Raw genomic sequence first — 19,422 nt, 5'->3', positions numbered from 1 at the left:
AAAATAGACATAAAAATTTTTCAACTAGAGAAGTACGTAGATATATTCTATATATATTTCGGAATATTTTAGAATCAGATACAATATTTTTATTTCATAGAGACAGGTTAGTCAATTTTATTTCAAAAAGCGTAATTTTAATATCATTTCAGTCTCAAAAATTTCAGCAAGCAGCAGTTGCATTTTAAAAGAGTTAATCTAATTCAAATTAAATTCTCAAAATGAATAAACGCTTTAATAAATTTCACTATTAATTGGTATGGCTTCATTCAATAAATTCGAGAAATGTTAGACAATAATAATTATTATTTCAAAGTACAAATGATGTTTCCTAAAAAACAATTTAGGCTTTCTAAAATGTAACTGTACGTTTCTGAAATTAAATTTATGATTCTCAGATTCAGTATTTTACTAAAATTATGTTGAAATAAATCTTTCTGAAATGAAATTGATTTCTTCTGATCTGCAAAAGGTGTAAAGAAGCAGGAAAAAAAAAAGAATCACTCTTTGCTTTAAAAGAAATATCTAGGAAAAGCGGTTTTTAGATACCGTAGTCAACATCAACACCCTCCCTCAGACGAATACTGTAAGGGACATTATGGATTGAATTGCTGTTGGGTATCTTCTTCTCAGCCAAGAGGTCTCTAATTAACCTCTTCCTGTACCTGATGAACTTCTGCTCTTGCAGGAAATTCTGAAATATTTTCTCCGTGTTCGGGATATGTTGATTCAGGAACTGTTGAACTTTATTCCAGATATTATCCTGGTTGTTTCTTAGTATCCAGTATCTTGGAATTAACAAACAGTTTGTGGGAATTTTCGCGACGACACGTCGATTTATGAAATTTTCGCCTATATTGAAGCAAGCTCCTTCGATCATATCACAAACCTAAAAGGTCAGACCTTTAGAAACATGATACTCTTATTCTGACACATATGGTAGTTATGGTGATCCACATTTTAAAAATATTGAATAAAATGCCGAAGTAAAGATATTTTCTAAATGGCACATCCTTATATTTTTATAATATCGAAAATTTCCTTTTTGGCCAGTAGTTTGTGAAAAATTAGTTAATAGACAATGTTATTTTTAAATAGGTTAGTACTATTCCACATTTCTTTGAATTTCGACCCAAAATTTGACAGAGGAAGGAATTAGCTTTGTTATAAGATAATTTTCTTCAACTACAACTAAAAATTTAACTGAATTTTCATAACTCTATATATGTTGTGTATTTGGATCTAAAACACCTTGTATATAATCAAAAATATGTTTAATTGCACTCAAAATTAATCATCTGTAATGGTTGCAAAGTTGTAGAAGAATTACGAGCGTTTCAAGGTAAACAGGATTTTTCTGAAATGACAGTAAGTTTATGGTAATGGTGTTTATCACGTAGAAGAGTTCGTTTCAATTTCAATAAAAAAAATAATCAAAATCCTTGTATCTAAGTATTAATAGAGCAATAGTTGTTATGGTTCAGTTAAAATGTATTCTATATGACAAACAAGCAATTCTAAGTATTAATTTTTTCCTATGTGCTTATGTTCTTTAGTAGCAGAAAATTGTGGCAATAATAACCTTAAACATTTTAAATGTCTGGCTTACCTTAATAAAATGGGTTTCTACATCCGGAGGGTCAGTGTTGATTTTACAACTAAAAAAAACAATATTTACACATTATATACAGTGCATCTCAAGATTGTGACCCGCAGAGGAAAAATATTTTATTTGTTAACTTTATGAAAAAATATACATTTTAAAGTTTCTTACTTATTCTTAAACCCTCAAATATGTTACTGTCTTCTTGACTTTTGTACAGGATGCTCATTTATTCAAAGGATCCCATTTTTTTTAATTTTTGGATCAAGAAAAGTATTCCGATAAAAAGAAATCTGATAGGGTGAGTTTCCAATAATTGCTTAAATTCGATTGCTATTGGTTGAATATTCTCAACGATAAGGTAAGTAAAAATAGAATAAATATTATATGATATATTATATCTGTACGGCAGGCAGATAGTTTTGATAACAAAAACAGTTTTCCACATTTTCACACCCTGGTAGTCAACATCAACACCCTCCCTCAGACGAATACTGTAAGGGACATTATGGATTGAATTGCTGTTGGGTATCTTCTTCTCAGCCAAGAGGTCTCTAATTAACCTCTTCCTGTACCTGATGAACTTCTGCTCTTGCAGGAAATTCTGAAATATTTTCTCCGTGTTCGGGATATGTTGATTCAGGAACTGTTGAACTTTATTCCAGATATTATCCTGGTTGTTTCTTAGTATCCAGTATCTTGGAATTAACAAACAGTTTGTGGGAATTTTCGCGACGACACGTCGATTTATGAAATTTTCGCCTATATTGAAGCAAGCTCCTTCGATCATATCACAAACCTAAAAGGTCAAACCTTTAGAACCATTATACTCTTATTTTGACACATTATGGTGGTTATGGTGGTCCACATTTTAAAAATATTGAATAAGTGCCGAAGTAAAGATATTTTGTAAATGGCACATTCTTATATTTTTATAATGTCGAAAGTTTCCTTTTTAGCCAGTAGTTTGTGAAAAATTAGTTAATAGACAATGTTATTTTTAAATAGGTTAGTACTATTCCACATTTCTTTGAATTTCGACACAAAATTTGACAGAGGAAGGAATTAGCTTTGTTATAAGATAATTTTCTTCAACTACAACTAAAAATTTAACTGAATTTTCATAACTCTATATATGTTGTGTATTTGGATCTAAAACACCTTGTATATAATCAAAAATATGTTTAATTGCACTCAAAATTAATCATCTGTAATGGTTGCAAAGTTGTAGAAGAATTACGAGCGTTTCAAGGTAAACAGGATTTTTCTGAAATGACAGTAAGTTTATGGTAATGGTGTTTATCACGTAGAAGAGTTCGTTTCAATTTCAATAAAAAAAATAATCAAAATCCTTGTATCTAAGTATTAATAGAGCAATAGTTGTTATGGTTCAGTTAAAATGTATTCTATATGACAAACAAGCAATTCTAAGTATTAATTTTTTCCTATGTGCTTATGTTCTTTAGTAGCAGAAAATTGTGGCAATAATAACCTTAAACATTTTAAATGTCTGGCTTACCTTAATAAAATGGGTTTCTACATCCGGAGGGTCAGTGTTGATTTTACAACTAAAAAAAACAATATTTACACATTATATACAGTGCATCTCAAGATTGTGACCCGCAGAGGAAAAATGTTTTATTTTTAACTTTATGAAAAAATATACATTTCTTACTTATTCTTAAACCCTCAAATATGTTACTGTCTTCTTGACTTTTGTACAGGATGCTCATTTATTCAAAGGATCCCATTTTTTTTAATTTTTGGATCAAGAAAAGTATTCCGATAAAAAGAAATCTGATAGGGCGAGTTTCCAATAATTGCTTAAATTCGATTGCTATTGGTTGAATATTCTCAACGATAAGGTAAGTAAAAATAGAATAAATATTATATGATATATTATATCTGTACGGCAGGCAGATAGTTTTGATAACAAAAACAGTTTTCCACATTTTCACACCCTGTTCAATGCAATCGTGAACATATTTTTTTTCTAAACAGCCAAAGTCGATCAATTTTGTCATAAATTGCAATCCTTTCGTAATTTTTAATTCCCAACAACGTTTCCTAGTGACACTTTTTCCTGGATATTCCGTATATGAAATGTTAACTTTAAATACAAGAAAAGCTTTTTATCAAATGTGTTATTTTTCGTGTAAAATGCAAAGCAAAAAGGTTAGTTCTTTTATTCATTATAACTGTGAACATACTGTATACAAGGAGATATCTTTTATGCTTTTATCGTTTTCGAGCTACAAGGTGATTCTAAATTTTCGACATTAACGTAATTGGCATTGAATAAGAGTTAAATATTGTATAAGAACATTTTTAAATATATGCCNCAAATTTGAAATTAAAAAAAAAATTATAGATTGTAATGTACTATTATGAAATCTACCATGAAGAAAATCAGTGCGATTGTGGGAGATCCTCGGGATCGTCCAGACTAATAATTAGTTAATTTGTTTATAAGGGCATAACTTGTAAACTATTCGACTTACCGATTCCAGATTTCGTGTGAGTTATTAGGCAGTGATGAGGAATGAGAGGATGCAATGCCAAAACGTTCTGGTAATAATAACGCAGTTTATAAATGTTTAACTCAAAAGTCATAAATAGACTTCTTCTGTTTATAACTTTTGATACAATCAATATTTTTTGACGTTCGAGGGCTAGTTTTGCAGGTCTTTTGAAGACGAAAAAAAAATACTGTTTTCTCGTGGAAATGAACGGAAAAAAGTTATAAAACGTGAAATTACGTAAAAATTATACAATTAACCAGCCTGTAAACAATCTTCCCCCCATTTTTATGACTGTGGAAACTAATACGTTATTGTATATAATATTTAGCATCTATAGTGATAAATTCAGCTTGCCGAAACAAAAAGTCGCGTCCAACTCTATATTTCCTGGCCTATTAAGGCCTCTGTGGCGTAATGATACCGACAATCCACAGTTACTCTATGTCTCATTCATTACCAGACCACCCTGTATGGACTTACCTACTTGAACTTGACAAATATTTAGACGCCGATCTAAAAAGGGGCCCCTCGTCCTTTACGGTTGGCACTACATTAAGTGCAACTTTGCTCTTGCTGGTAACCGACGGAAACGTGTCATATTGCCTGTAAGTAGCCGTCCGCAAAATACTCTTACTTTTAGTAGTGCTCACGTAGGATTCACTTTTCATAGGTTTCTCTGCAGTACACTCCGAACTAATAGGCGTGATGAGACTGGAGGGCTTTGAGCTCAGCTTACTTTTTCTAACGAGATCTGAGGAACTTGCCAGGCTCTTACCCAGATTACTTCTACTCTTACCGCGTCTTAGGTCTAGTCTACTGTCTAGAAGAAAATATTGTGAAATGAAATGAGTCCACACCACGACAAACATCAGGCGACAAAAAAATATGAAAGTTGCCACGTCACCATTTTAAATTCCTTGTAAAACATTTCGTAAACTAGAGGCAACTTTTAGAAGAAAATCAGCTAAATTTCACACACTAAATACCTTCGGTCGGTCACTTGCTGCTGAACGCTATAAAAATTCTCTACACATATTACATACCTACCTGATTTTTCGGGTTTGTATATTCGGTACTTTTTAATTCCTTTGGCAGAATAAACTTTCAGCTTGATGTGTTCTATAAGCGAACAAGAACCCTTAGATATAAAATAGACGTAATCTGGCAAGCCGCAACTATCTCCCAGAATGGTTTCTTCAGGTAAGTAGACCTACAAAATAATGTGTTACATGCGTACATTAATTTTAACTTTATTTTGTCTGTAATTATTTATTTCTAATATTATCCCCAGTTCCTTATTTTATTTTTTACTTTACGTGTAGGTAATACAGATGTTATACAATGCCATACTTGCCTTTGTCCTAGACATGATGCTGCATTCCCTCCTCACGACGTTATCCCAGTTCTTGAAATATGAAAACTTATTCAAAATTCTCTGTATCTCCTCCCAAGCCTTCATGACTGTGTCTTTGAGTACTATATCAAAGTCTTCTTTCTTTATCATCAATAATTCACAAGGCGCTACAATCGATATAAATATGAGTATATACATACAACTGGTACTTGTACAATGTTTGATCGATGATCACCAGAAAAAGGCACTGGCGTAACGAGACCCAAGAAAGGTGGAAGGGAAGGAGATTAGCAAAATAAAATTTTGCGTAAAATTTTTACGCTACAGTTTTAACGTATAAAATGTATTCGAAAGGAAGGAGCTTAATTGGGAACATTTCGAATTCGTACTAACTTATGGTGGTGATAGTGGCAAGTCTCTGAATGTCGTGGATAAGGGCAACCTCCCCAAACATCGTTCCTGGCTCAATAAGTCCGGAATCCAGATCTACCGTTTCATTCAAGACCTTATCGAAACGCCTAACAGTTACTGCAGCCTCGCCAGACAACATAAAGTACATGGCATGGGCTTTGTGGTCCTGCTTTACGATGTGTCTACCGGGAGGAATGAAGCAGAAATATGTAACTGCTGCAAGCTGCGCTTTGACGTACTGAAAAATTAATTGATCATTCCGAAATTAATTATATGCGGCCTATACTGAAGTATAGCGTGCAAATAAAATGTTTGGTTAAATAATAATCGATAATGCACTTTTATTTATGAAAAATTAGGACTCAACTAATAAAAAAATGATAAACTACCTTTTTTAATAAAAAAAAATATCAAAAAATTTAAATTACAAAAAAATGAGCAATACTTATTAAAAATTACTTCCATATTCTAAATATGAAAGTGTTCGAGATTGGAAATTTAAATTTCTGGAGAAAAATCGTGAGGTTGTTTAAAATTAAAATGAATGTTAATGTCCCAAATTTGTTCGCAATCTGTTTGATTTTAAGAATCAGTGATTTATCATCTCAATTTCTGGGACGTCGCCCGTCTGTACAATTTTATGGACGTATTCGTATTAAAACCAAAAATATATATGTATTGGTATATTTACCGGTGGATATCTTCTGAAGCACTTTAAGCCGCCAATGGCCCTATTCAGTATTTGTTTATCCTCTTCTGTACGGTCTTCTTTTCGTTTATTCAGAATTGCCTTCTCCTGAAGTGATTAACAGTCATATATACAGGATGATTCACAAATGGTGACCAAAAATGAAACCTCGTATTCTTTGGTGAATTTTAAGGGGAATCTTATGAAGTTTTTGCCTAGGATGCTTCGTTAAAAAGATACCTACAGGATATTAAACTTCAAAAAATATTTTTAATTTTTTTAAATAATTTAAAAACTGGTAAGTAAAATAATTTGAAATTGAGCACATGTATTTATGTAAACATTGTCCAAAATCTGAGGGCTTTTTCTAAAATTTACATATTTTTCTGAATAAAATAGTAACTAACTGCTCAAAATGTCAAAGTTGTTATCGCAGCCCACCATGTAATTTTGAAAAGCATTATATTCGAATATCGAAGTGTGCTCCCAGTTCATTTTTCTCGAAAATCAGGCTTTTTGCAAAAACATAAAACAGTGATACTTTGTAGAAAATTGAAAGACGAATCCGAAAATATCATGGTTGTTACCGTAAAGCAGTGGCGTACTATTTTATTTAGAAAAATATGCCACCGATACCCTGTATCTCCGCCACTGGAGCATGTAAAATTTAGGAAAAGTCTTCAGATTTTGGACAATGTTTACATAAATACATGTACTCAATTTCAAAATATTTCACTTATTAGTTTTTAAATTATTTAAAAAAATGAAAAATATTTTTTGAAGTTTAACATCCAAAGAATATTGTTTCATTTTTGGTCACCATTCGTGAATCACCCTATATATACCTATACCTATACCTTTATTCCTAATTTCCTATACCTAATGTCACAGCTTAGAGACTTTAAGCCGTGCTAATATGCACGAAATAATCAAATAAAAGGTTTGCTGTAAATTTACAACAATTAAGGGAAAAAAATTGAACCTATCATTTACTTGAAGGGTTAGGGAACTCGTTTTCGCCTTTTTTCTGGTCAGTAACTGAATATTCTTCATGACGTTGTCACTGATTTTGAAATCTCCTGTATCTTGCAGCCAAGGAAGATTCTCTATTACCAGCCTAACAATTGCTTTGAATCTCATAATAGCCCTGATGTGTCGCTTTTCTTTCTCCTCTGGAGTCTAGAGAAAATTAAAAGTGGAAACAAACAAGTAGATAATAAATATATTTAGTTATGTCGTGAACAGAGGCAACTCAATTCTACTACAATTTGTTAGCTTAATTTGTAGTTACAAAATATTTACTTCATGTTTGGAAGATTACAAAAAAGAAATACTTAGTTACTGTTATGAAATATATAATCAACTGCATAGTACATCTGCAATATTTTTGTACACCTTTAACAACACTCAGTCTGAACAAAAAAAATTGTTATTTATTATACCCGAGTACCTGAGCCTAGATTTTTATTTTTATGTTTTGTACCTTACCAGGGATGGCACCTTTTTTGCTTTCTTGGACATTTTCAAAGATTATTTTTCACACACAACACTGATGTACAAAAAATGTCAACTGCAATGAGTTACTTCAATTTTAAATAAAAAATAAACGAAAGTCGTATCACTGATGTCTAATATATGCAATATACCGGGTGTAAATAACGGGATTTTCTCTTTTGCCATTTCATTTAGAAATCTCTTTTTGGTGATGGATAGTGTCAAAGACACAATTTACAAAAAGGTGGAAATTTTGCATAGACCAATGGAAGAATGGAAATTATAGTACCCCAACAATTTTTTTTTTAGCGTACCTATGATTCACATGTATTGTTCTTAAATCAAGCACTTCCTTCTCCCATTTTCTTTCCTTCCCTAATTTCTTCTTAAGAAAGCCTAGCCCTAAGTATAACGTAGCAACAAAAGTTCCCATAACATCCAAAGTTGCAATGTTTTTGTTCAACATCAAAATTTTACAAGCACAAAGAGAATGCTTAATCTTCAAAAAAGGCAATATTTTTTAACCGTACACATAAAAAAAGTTAATTATTTTCTCGACAGAAGGATCATAAGAATACTTCCAATATTTTTACCAAAGTTGATGTAAAAAGTAAGTCTACAAAATTTCAGCTGAATTTCTCAAAAACCAAGGAATAACAAAAACTTTTAAGATAACGCCCTGTATAAAGAAGCATCTAAAGTACTATTATTTTCATTAAACTTGTTTAAAGTGTCCCTATATTTTTTGTAAATGTTTGGACACAATTTTCAAGATTTGCCCGTCATTAATAATTTACACATCTGAATTTTGAAAATGAGAGTACGTAGTCAGAAACGTCGGTATTTCATTTCATATTTTAAAATATTCTCATCATAAAAAAAATACAGGCCCTCAGTAGCTTGAAAATACAAATAAATATTTCCGTTTTCCTTTTTCATTTTAAAATCAATTGAAACTTATAAAAAATTTTTAAAACGCAATCAATATCATAAAATTTGAGTTAACAAAAACGCATTATTTTTTAAATAAATTTATTGGTCTTAATAATAAAAATTAAGAGGATAAAACACAAGCTCCTCCCACAGATTTGATTTTGTCCTCTGCCGATTTTGAGAAGAACTTGGCCTTAACGATAACGGGTTGTTCGGGAAGACGACCCTTTCCCAAAAGTTTATAGTAACCCTGAAAACAAAAATTAAGTAAACAAACAACCTATATAAAAAAAGTTACATGTTTGTAAAATATTGTAATCAGAAATGAACATTCGTCAAAATTGTTACGACCGCCCGTTCATATCAATCATCATTTTAAGGAATCGATGAATAATTTATAGTCACACAATAATATACATCTCAGATTTACAAAAGGTATGTTTAGGTGTAAATTAAATATTGAATTAAATAATAAAAAAATGTCAATTCTGAAATTAATACAATTTTTTCAAATTACGAATTACTTACCGCTTTAACGATGTCAATAACTGGTGCTTTTCCTTCTGGGTGATCTTTGTATTTTAATCTTGTCTGTTCACTAACAAGAGTCCATAATTTGTCTAAATTTATTGAGGGACACCACTTTGAATTCTTTCTCAAATGGTAATTTCTCATACCCAACTGGAAAACAAATATATACATATAATACACAATTTCCGAGAATTGAATCTGCAGATTACTATTAGCCGTGCAAGTCTAGATGTAATTATGCGGTGAAAATATAACAAACTTTTTTAAGAAAATACTAATTATAAGAAAAAAGAAATGCTTAATTATATTGTGGTTACATACCTTTCCAAAGTAACCTGGATGGTACTTGTCAAAATTTATCCTGTGGTGATGCATACCACCAGCATTACCGCGACCTCCAGGATGCTTGCGGTGTTTACCTTAAATGACAAAATATATTGTTAAACAAAATATTTTTCTGTAAATTGTGCCACTGTTAAATCACTGAACTGTGAATCTTTAATGAAATACAACAATTTTATTATTCTAAACTACTGCGACCAAAGATACGAGATTCAATAGTGACACTACAACTTCCCTTTTAAAATACAGCAATTAAAATTAAACGGGCTTTTTATCTTACCGATACGTCCATGTCCGTGGCTTACGTGTCCCCTAAGCTTCCTTGTTTTCTTTTTGTGGGTCGACTAAAAAACATGTTGGATATTGAAAACACAACCACAAAATCGAATTGAAAGTATTTTTACCAAACAAAATTAACAACAAATATTAACTAATACCAAAAGTTTAAATGGACTTGATACTGTATCAAAAAGAAAAGTGCAAAATATTAAAAGATGCTTTAAACATTTTCAAATAACTTTAGTAAAACAAATTCTGAGCACTCACCATCTTGGAAAGAGAATGAAGGACGAAAAACGACGGAACAAATTTGAAACAGAATCAATGATCATTATGCAATGGGACGAACCTTCGAGCATATACCTACTAGAGGCAGCTTTCAATGCTAAATGAGCGAACAGACGTGCAAGAGAGAAAGCAAATAAAATTATTTGCTATCTCTTATTAGCTATTAGCTATTATAAACTATGTTTTATGTTAATACTACAAAATTGCAACGAGTTCTAAATTTTGGATGTGGTCATCTAAAAAAAAATAATGAAAACAAATTCTTGACCTCGAGATCAAAGAAACCAACATTAAAACCAGATTAAAACCATGGGGACTACACAGTATCCCTGGTTAAAACGACGAACGATACTTCTCCAATCTATGCTGTTAACACTGTTAACCCCTAGCTAGATTTGTGAGTAATTATAATCATCATATATCGGCACGAAAAGGGAGTACAAAGATTTTCTTGGTTAGACCCGCCGTTATTTTTGACGTTAAAAGTGGTCTCTATAATTTGGAACCGAGGGGAACTACCCTCGTCCTGCCCCTGCCTTATCTTTATAGACCTGGGCAGCAACCGACCACAAGCATGGCCGGTGTAGGCGCTTTGAGGGACCTCCTCTTGCCATGGTTGTCTGGTTTTAGCCTAAATTTGCGGATGCCGGCCATCTGCAGCTGATGTAGTAAAAATTTTTTTCTGAGTTTCAATTGGATTTGCAGATGAGATATAAGGATTTCATATTACAACTTTTTTTTTATTGTCGCTTTACATAATTTCCTATTGACAGTATATTTTTTTCTGGGTTTGTGCTCGGAGTAAATGATTTATGCTCAACAATCGATTAATTTCCAGTCTTAGGATTGTAGTAGTAGTCCATGGCTGCTTAGTTACTTCTTCTATTTATATGTGGTTCGTGATTTTGTTGATCTTGAATTTTGTGTGTTTGAGGTTAGGTTAAAGATAAAGAAAATTAATAATAAATATAAATATTTTTTCAATGAAAGTGTTTTATAATTATTAGAAGTTTTGTAAAACTTATACATTTGAAAAAGATAAATACCTACACAATGGCAATGGAGGAACCAGTGCATCCCTTAACTGACCAAACTCGTTTTGTAAAGGAATTATTGGCTTTATATAAAGAGTATCCTGTCCTCTGGGACAAGAATCATCCCCATTATAGAAATAGAGCAGAAAGAGGCGAAGCATTGGATGTGTTGCTGCAAAAATGTCGAGAGTTTTTTCCAGAAGCTGATGAAGATTTCGTCAAACTTAAAATCGATTCTATGAGAGCTTGCTTCAGGAAGGAATGGAATAAAGTTTGTCTTTCTAAAGCATCTGCTGAGCGGCCAGAAGATATACATAAGCCTAGCCTATGGTATTACAATTTGTTGTTATATACTGTTGGAGAAGAATGTTCTGATGATCAATTTAAATCTCAAGAAACATCGGTAATTCCAAACGGTTTGTACTGTTGAGGTTGTGCATTCATTTGCAATTTTTTATTTTTAGAGAGTGTTATTTTGGAGTAGAGAATACACAACAGCATTGATTAATTTATTGAAAAAACAGCCATATTTATATGCTAGCGATAAACCTAGTACTTTAGCTAAAAGAAATGCAGCTATTAGAAAAATCACACAAGATATGAACACAATCACTGGAAAATTATTTACGGCAGATGATATTCGAAAAAAAATCCAATTATTAAAAGGACAATATAGATATGAGTGCAGAAGAATTAAAGAAAGCAAGAGATCAAAATCAAAAAATCCGTACAAACCCAACTTATGGTGTTTTGATATGTTAAACTTTTTGAAAGGGCATGTACATATCTTTAAAAATAAATGTTATTCTTCGAATAATTCCGAAAACTCTTTGGTATGGTATAAAATACTTTGGTGTCATAACATTACCTTTTTGTAATTCATCTTTTGCAGAGAAGAAGTAATCGAGTAAAAACAGATCCTTCTTTAAATTCGGATATTGATGATTTTCAAGTAAGGATTTTTATTATTTTTTTACTGTTGTTTAGTACTTTAACAACTTCCTATTTATTAGGATGTCAAAGAAGAGGTTGACACCGATGAAGATTTATATGATATACAAATGGAGAGAAACGAGTCCCTTAATGAGACAGATATTAGTAATGATTTCGACGATCTGTATGATACAATTGGCAAGAATGTAGCAAGAAAATTAAGAGATATGACCGATGATCAGAGAATACACGCAGAAAGATTGATCAATGAAGTAATGTATCATGGCCAAATGGAAAACTTGACTGCTGCTAGTAAATTAACTATCCATGGCTTTTAGGTGGTATGGTAGGTTGTTTCTATTTGATCCTTGATGTATTTTTGTATATTGCATCAATATACTTTTACATCTCGAAAGGTTGCTGTTTAAAAAACCTGAGCTTTAAGAAACACTGTACAGTTTTATGCTTTTAAGTAGTTTTAAATATTAAATTACTGAAACTGACATTATAAAAATATAACCTCTTTTATTATATGTCCATATTTTATTATTTTTGGCAAAGTTAACGATTAGTAAATAGTAATCAGTTGATTCTTAATTTAATTATTTTACACAAATAGTTTATAAATGAAGAATGACGCCAAAATCAACAGTTTGGTTATATTTTTCCGAATTGAGTAAAAATCATTATAAATGTAACTTCTGTTCAAAAACAATTTTTAAGAATTCCAGTAGGATGGAAAAACATTTAAATACGTGTATTGGCTGTCCGGGGAAAATTAGAAACCAGTTTATAAACAAATCTGAAGGTAGGTACTAAGTAAAATATATCGACACATATTCATTAGAATAAATGTAATATTTTGCTTTTGTGTACCCACAAGCAGTGACCTGTGCAAATATAGCACTAGATAGTGCTGTATATGAAAACGTGACATCACTCATAGGTGCCTTATTAGATTCAAGATCAAAAGTACTTTTCCCGACATGTCCGTAACCCACTTTTCCGAAAAGTGCCCATCTCTACAAATTAAGACAATGTAACAGTTACGATTTTCATGGGCGTAGCCAGGGATTTGTCATATCGGTAAATCGGTGACTGCGTTATTTTTGATATTGTGTCGCTAATTGCGACCTTTTTTTTTTTTTTTGTAGCTTAAGTTGTAGCTACACCCTTCGATTTGATGATTATGCTATTTTTTATTCATTACAATTATGTTTCAACGTAAAAATTTATAATATTGATACCTAAAATTTACATTAAACGATAAATTAATCTAATCTCTTATATTTTATTAACGGATATTAAAACACAAGTTAAAAATAGAAACTTTTATTGGTGACTTGCGCAGGAATGATAAATATTACGATTACAGAAAAACTGAATTTATTTGTTCATATTTTGCGTGTACAATATTATACAACTAAGACAGAAACAATTTTTTACGTGTCAAATCTGTAAGTGGAATAAATTCAGTTTCTCGAGTAACGACAGTACAATCAAGTGAAAATTATTGCACAGCCTCTAAACAAAGGACGAGGTTAAGGCACATTTACAGTAAAAAAAAATATAAAACCCTACATAAAATGTGCTTTTAATACAATTAATCTGGAACAGCTAATATTATTCATTACTCTATCCCCTGAGTAAATCGTAGGCCGCTCCTAATGCCCAACTGATTTCATGACCATCGATTTTCTTGTAAAGCTAAAAAAAAATTCTAAATGTAATATTTAGTAACCATCTGTAAACTGTGTAATTTTGGTTGTGCTAATGTTAAAATAAATATTTTTAATTAACTCCCGATGATATTTTTCAAATTTTTACACTTACGAATATCTTCGTGTCTTCTTTTAATCCGAAACCTTTCTCCAGCAGCACCCAGATAAAGGTCAGATCCAAACACATGAATGGCTGCTCGGCGTTGGCCTCGTGACAAGCTACAACAAATCAAAACATTGTTTCGCAATTTTTTATTATACAGTACTCTCACATTTCTCAGCAGCTGTTCTAAAGTCTTTCACTCGAATTTGTCCCCCTGTCTTTTCGTCTGTAAAAAAAATATATTAATCGAAACATGTAAACAATATTAAACCAGGGCTGCCGCATTAATACAAGTACTTACCGATAAGTCCAACCTCGGTGGCCCTATCAAAGTAATAACTAAAAGCGAAAATAGTCTTCAGAGGTAACTCTTCCGGGGGTTTCGCTTTACCCTCTACATATTTGTTTATGATTCGAGAGCAATTCTGGAAACTCACTATTGGGACTACTTCCCCGACTTGAATATCGGTACCTTTAATTCTAGAGGTCGGATAATTCTCCTGAAGACCACTGACAAAGTAGTCGGTACCTACAATTGTGAAGAAAAAATTAACAATTAAGAATTTATAAATTATTCTTAAATTCTTAAATGTTATGGCACAATCAAGGTGAACTCAATTTAAAAAACACCCTGTATTTTAAAAATTATATGCTCACCATGATAGTGGAATTTCTTATTCTTAATTATGGGATTTACGCATTCACTTATGACTTTCGTTGTATTCGGTTGGTTCAACGTAATGACAGCCTGTCTCGCCGACATTAGTCCGAGACCTAGAAAACTGTGTGTGTACACTGGAATAAGACCTCTTGGGGATACGGCTTGATGTATATACTGTGTTTCTTTAAGGCTAGCTGGAGTTATAGCAGAAAATGTAACCTGGGTTGAGCCTCCGCCTAGATCTAGGGCGGCCACTGTATTGGCTGGATTACCATTAATTCTTTCTATAATAAAAGAATGAATGAAGTGTAATTCAATTTTGGAAGGGCATATATTATACAGGGTAACTGTTTCCCACAATATCATTAGTTAACTCGGCATCATCCAAGTGAAATATTTATCGGCAACATCCAAACCCCACTTTTAAAACATCAATTTTTTAAATAAATTTTGAGTAACTGCTATTTATAGCATCCTACATTTTTGAGGAATACATTTTTTAATTTATTGACACTACTTTTACAAAAACAAAATTAAAATAAAAATTTCAGTTTTTAATACGCAAATAATTTACGAGTTATTTCTTTACAAAAAAAAAGTTACAAGTCCTGTTTAGTACAGTTTTGATAAGATATGTTGTAAGTTGTTTACATGAGAACACCTTGGGTATTCTTGATTCTATATCCCTATTATACAGGGTGTCCCACTAAGGTGGGCGAGGTACGATATTATGGAAAGTAATAGTGTAGGCCCTAGAACTTCGGGAAAAAAATTTTGATCAATAAATCAACCAAGAGAAATCGCTGGAAATAGTTTTCAAGTTCGTAGCTCGGCCGCTGGGTGCAATCTACATATCAAAACATAGAGTTGAATGTTTCTCACAAATGTTTCCTATTGAGGTATATTAAAAATAGTACAAATATGGGTAGCTGGATTCATTGCGCATAACTTTTGTTATTGACAAAATACGTTTATATAAGAACCTACCCAAACCCACACAAATGAGTGAGTCAATAACAATCTTGAAAATAATAAAAACAATAACAAACAGATATGGATATTATGTAACGAAAGAACAATTCAATTTCAACAAAAGTAAAGATGTTTATAAATGTTCGAAATGCATACAATTATTTTCAGTGTAGGAATTTAACCTTCTCTGCATGCTTAGGTAGGTTCTTTTATAAACGCATCTTACAACTAATTTGTGAATAACTTGATAACAAAAAAAAGATATCGAACCCTTGGCGTCAAAATGTAGCTATTTTTATGCTCTTCAAACTAACCTATAAAAAGTTTTACGCTGCAATTTCACTTTTTTAGGAAAATGTGAAACAACCTAAACTTGGATAAATAGCGCCAATAAATAAACAACACTTTCGTTAGAAATTTCAAACTTATACTATATCTATTAATTTTTTGTGCTGAATTCATTTATGTAAAGAAAACTATAGCATTGAATTTAAAATTTTTGAGAAAAATCCATAAAATGGCATTCTTTTGAAATAATGCCATCTATAGGTTTCTATTTTGAGGTAAATAACATTACGCATTCACCACGAGATAAAGCATGAAAAGACTTTTCCAACGAGGTATAACACTATGGACTTTTGATGAGCCAATCCTTATAAAAATGCATTTTTCTGATCAGACATTAGAGGCTTCCCCCACCCTTTCTGTCGAGAGATAGAACTAAATCTCAATGACAAAAGTTATGCGCAATGAATCCTGTTATCCATATTTGTGTTACTTAAAAACTATTTCCAGCGATTTCTCTTGGTTGATTTAATCAAAATTTTTTTCCCGAAGCTCTAGGGCCTATATTTTCTCTAATATCGTTCCTCGCCGACCTTAGTGGGACCCCTGTATATTTTAGCTGGTTTTTTTCAACTACCACATCTGCAATTTTGGATCGCGAATCCCATGACTATTAATTATCTTTAAAAAGTTTATTTCGCCTACTGGGATACTATTTTAGACCTTTGTACTCATTCTATCTACAGATTAGTAGGTTGCTCTCTGCCGGTAGATACAAAGCGTCAAAATCAAACTTGAATCGTAAGGATTCGTGTATCAGGAATTTTTATATTCTTTATTTCAATGGACAAAAATTGTTTTCCACTTTGAAGTATGAAATACAGACACACATACTTATCGAAATGTGAAATTCTTATCTTTCCAGATATATATAAACATGTTGAAGGTTATTACATAAAATTGTATAATATATGTTGTCGAGTTGTGTAAATATATATTGTTGCTTAGTCATTTGAAATCAGTCTCAATAAAATTTTTGTTTTATCTCGATTTAAATCTGCTTAAATAAAATGTATCTTTGTACTTCTGTTCTAAAAATGATGCACTAAAGTAAATAATAAGTATTTGTGATATTTCAGAACACACCTGCATTTTCTCAAAAAATCTACCAAAAGAAAAAAAAAACAAAAAGATATTCTTAAATAAAGCTTACATTCACATTTGGCTATACAAGAATCATCTCTAGTTTCACGGTTATCATAAAAAAATTTGTAATAAAAAATTCTAGATAGACAACAGTTTAAAGAAGCAAAACAATATTAATTTTAAATATTATAATACTTAAGGGAAAAATGACCTTTACACTAGATTTTTTAAAATCCAGAAAACAAGAAAGGGAGCAGATTCTTTTGAAATACAATTTTCAGGGCAATTAACTCCACAAGTAATAAATTTCAACAGTATTTAAAAATTAAAACATTATATCATGCTTTTTATTGCTTTCAATGAATTATATACACTTACCCAGCAAAAAATTGACAGTAAACCACGAGAAGATTCCTTCATCGACGCCATCCATAATCTCCACAGACTTGTCGTTTGTTACAAAAGGCGCATCTTCGAAAAATTCCTTAACAGACTGTAACAACTTCTCGGCTTGCTCTGCGGGTAATAACCGGAGACCTGCCGTAGCCTTCAATATTAGTGGAGTTCTACACCAATATTCCTCTGGAATTTCCTTCTTAGCCTGCTCCAAAAGTCCTTCTAGAGTAGCAACACCCTAAAATTTGACAACGTAACAATTATGGAATGTTTATATGTATGTGCAATTACCTTCTCTGGTTCCTTAGCAAAGGAAGAAAGGCCAGGTTTCGTGTGTACAAACAATTCTTTATCTAGCACTAAATGTCCATCTAAAAGGGATAAAATTAGTAACAGAAAATTGCAAATTTTTTAATGTTCTGACTTTACCTAAATATGACTCGTGAAAGGTAAAAGCTAAAACTCTGGACCCAGTGCTTCCAGCGTCAATAACAATTGCATGTACTGGTTTGTGATACCCAAACTTCTTTGCAATGCTATCTAAAACCCTATGTCCTATATGCCAGGGAATTTGGTCAGTATAGAGTACTAAAACATATGCTTTATAGACACTTTATTTTGTATTGTAAATGAAATTCATACTTATAAATAATGTCAGAATTGTGCCACTAAGGATTAAACATAGTAAAGAAGTCTGTATTGAAGAGGCGGCCTTATCTTTTCGCTTTTTACTCGTCTTTGGCCTTTCATTGTGTTCTTTATTCTAAAAATATACGTAATAAGTTAAATAAACATTGGTTATCATTTTGCATTGCATAATTAAAGCTACACTCTGTTCATTTCACATATCATGCAATTAAATGAAAAAGTTAGGTTATGTAAGAATTAATATAATGGAAATCTGTTACAAAAACTAACTTACAAAAGTGTAATGCATGTGACTTCCTAAAATTAATTAAATAAAGTTATCATAGAGCTATCAAAAAAATAAAAACTACAACATAAATATGGGTAAAAAAAGATATGTACTACCACTTTAATACATCAAAACTAGCTTTACTAAATGTGAAATTAGATATACCTTTCGTTTGCGTAATTCACTGTTGCTCATGTTTGGTGAATATCAGACTTTTCCTACAACCTATATACAATAAAACTGTAGGTAGAGGCGAAATAAATTACTATTGATTAAACTTTTTTAAAGCATGATGCGTTCGCGCACTTACAACCGAAACCACCAAAACTGATTCAACTCAACACTCAACTAACTCAATAGAATAATCATGGAATGATGACAATCAAAATAAAACATTAAAGCCAAAACTAAATAGTTTGCTTTGCTTAGACACAAAATAGAATAATACCTATTCTATGGCTTAAGTACAATCTTTATAATATTTTAGATATCTCAATCGGTGACGAAAAGATAACAACTAATTAGTATTTGGCGAATCATCGGAATCATTAAAATGGGTTTTATTATGTAAAATAAAAAATGCTTAATATACTGAATGACAAGTAAAACACAACGTTTTGTAACCTTTTGTAATCATGTGAATTTGCAATAGTATAATGAATAACCTGCAAAACACAATGTTTTGTAATCTTTTGTAATTAATCATGTTAGGTACCTATCTTGTGAGGTAGGAGAAGGCAACAAAACTAACAAAAGGTTCTACCTACTTGACACTTTCTTAATAATACAATAACTAGAAATATACCTACA

The 19,422-nt window shown here is 31.6% G+C and overlaps 4 protein-coding genes across 5 annotated transcripts; 1 reads left to right on the top strand and 3 right to left on the bottom strand.

The window, feature by feature from the left end:
* Nucleotides 1-1,998: 1,998 nt before the first annotated feature.
* Nucleotides 1,999-8,099, bottom strand: LOC108905364 (cyclic nucleotide-binding domain-containing protein 2-like). The gene is made up of 10 exons (XM_023454034.1): nt 8,067-8,099; nt 7,572-7,757; nt 6,582-6,686; nt 5,873-6,128; nt 5,480-5,646; nt 5,173-5,335; nt 4,606-4,945; nt 3,123-3,171; nt 2,058-2,402; nt 1,999-2,004 (listed from the first exon to the last, which is right to left on the bottom strand). The coding sequence occupies exons 1-10, from the start codon at nt 8,097-8,099 to the stop codon at nt 1,999-2,001; spliced, it is 1,650 nt and encodes a 549-aa protein (XP_023309802.1).
* A 991-nt stretch (nt 8,100-9,090) lies between these two features.
* On the bottom strand, nt 9,091-10,478 carry LOC108905385 (60S ribosomal protein L27a). Its single transcript, XM_018708217.1, has 5 exons — nt 10,425-10,478; nt 10,159-10,222; nt 9,858-9,955; nt 9,534-9,686; nt 9,091-9,255 (listed from the first exon to the last, which is right to left on the bottom strand). The coding sequence occupies exons 1-5, from the start codon at nt 10,425-10,427 to the stop codon at nt 9,127-9,129; spliced, it is 447 nt and encodes a 148-aa protein (XP_018563733.1). The 5' UTR covers nt 10,428-10,478; the 3' UTR covers nt 9,091-9,126.
* Nucleotides 10,479-11,353: 875 nt separating this feature from the next.
* LOC108905393 lies at nt 11,354-12,920 on the top strand. The gene is made up of 4 exons (XM_018708227.1): nt 11,354-11,882; nt 11,944-12,312; nt 12,372-12,431; nt 12,493-12,920. The coding sequence occupies exons 1-4, from the start codon at nt 11,499-11,501 to the stop codon at nt 12,748-12,750; spliced, it is 1,071 nt and encodes a 356-aa protein (XP_018563743.1). The 5' UTR covers nt 11,354-11,498; the 3' UTR covers nt 12,751-12,920.
* Nucleotides 12,921-13,728: 808 nt separating this feature from the next.
* On the bottom strand, nt 13,729-19,422 carry LOC108905369 (ectonucleoside triphosphate diphosphohydrolase 5). Of its 2 annotated transcripts, XM_018708200.1 has the most exons (11): nt 19,376-19,422; nt 18,619-18,641; nt 18,339-18,459; nt 18,126-18,284; nt 17,988-18,067; nt 17,679-17,934; nt 14,894-15,181; nt 14,538-14,765; nt 14,406-14,462; nt 14,246-14,352; nt 13,729-14,119 (listed from the first exon to the last, which is right to left on the bottom strand). In XM_018708200.1, the coding sequence occupies exons 2-11, from the start codon at nt 18,631-18,633 to the stop codon at nt 14,048-14,050; spliced, it is 1,383 nt and encodes a 460-aa protein (XP_018563716.1). In that variant the 5' UTR covers nt 18,634-18,641; nt 19,376-19,422; the 3' UTR covers nt 13,729-14,047. The 2 variants fall into 2 exon arrangements, with proteins under 2 accessions (XP_018563716.1, XP_018563715.1); XM_018708199.2 differs by lacking the exons at nt 18,619-18,641; nt 19,376-19,422 and adding an exon at nt 18,778-19,091.

Source organism: Anoplophora glabripennis, unplaced genomic scaffold (assembly GCF_000390285.2).
Source record: "Anoplophora glabripennis isolate ALB-LARVAE unplaced genomic scaffold, Agla_2.0 scaffold42, whole genome shotgun sequence".
NCBI lineage: Eukaryota > Metazoa > Arthropoda > Insecta > Coleoptera > Cerambycidae > Anoplophora > Anoplophora glabripennis.
The sequence above is the reverse complement of the archived record's forward strand: the minus strand, read 5'-3'. Positions and strand labels throughout refer to the sequence as shown.

Coding starts and splice junctions, on each gene's coding strand:
- LOC108905385 (XM_018708217.1), bottom strand. Junction 9,687..9,857: donor ATCCAGGTTACTTTGGAAAG/GTATGTAACCAC, acceptor TTTGTTTTCCAG/TTGGGTATGAGAAATTACCA. Junction 9,256..9,533: donor TTATTGACATCGTTAAAGCG/GTAAGTAATTCG, acceptor TTTTGTTTTCAG/GGTTACTATAAACTTTTGGG.
- LOC108905369 (XM_018708199.2), bottom strand. CDS start 18,807: ATGAGCAACAGTGAATTACGCAAACGAAAG. Junction 17,935..17,987: donor TTGCTAAGGAACCAGAGAAG/GTAATTGCACAT, acceptor GTCAAATTTTAG/GGTGTTGCTACTCTAGAAGG. Junction 14,766..14,893: donor TAAGAAATTCCACTATCATG/GTGAGCATATAA, acceptor TCACAATTGTAG/GTACCGACTACTTTGTCAGT.
- LOC108905364 (XM_023454034.1), bottom strand. CDS start 8,099: ATGTCCAAGAAAGCAAAAAAGGTGCCATCCCTG. Junction 5,647..5,872: donor TGCCACTATCACCACCATAA/GTTAGTACGAAT, acceptor TATCGATTGTAG/CGCCTTGTGAATTATTGATG. Junction 5,336..5,479: donor GCATCATGTCTAGGACAAAG/GCAAGTATGGCA, acceptor ATTATTTTGTAG/GTCTACTTACCTGAAGAAAC.
- LOC108905393 (XM_018708227.1), top strand. CDS start 11,499: ATGGCAATGGAGGAACCAGTGCATCCCTTAACTGACCAAACTCGTTTT. Junction 12,313..12,371: donor ATAATTCCGAAAACTCTTTG/GTATGGTATAAA, acceptor CATCTTTTGCAG/AGAAGAAGTAATCGAGTAAA. Junction 12,432..12,492: donor CGGATATTGATGATTTTCAA/GTAAGGATTTTT, acceptor CCTATTTATTAG/GATGTCAAAGAAGAGGTTGA.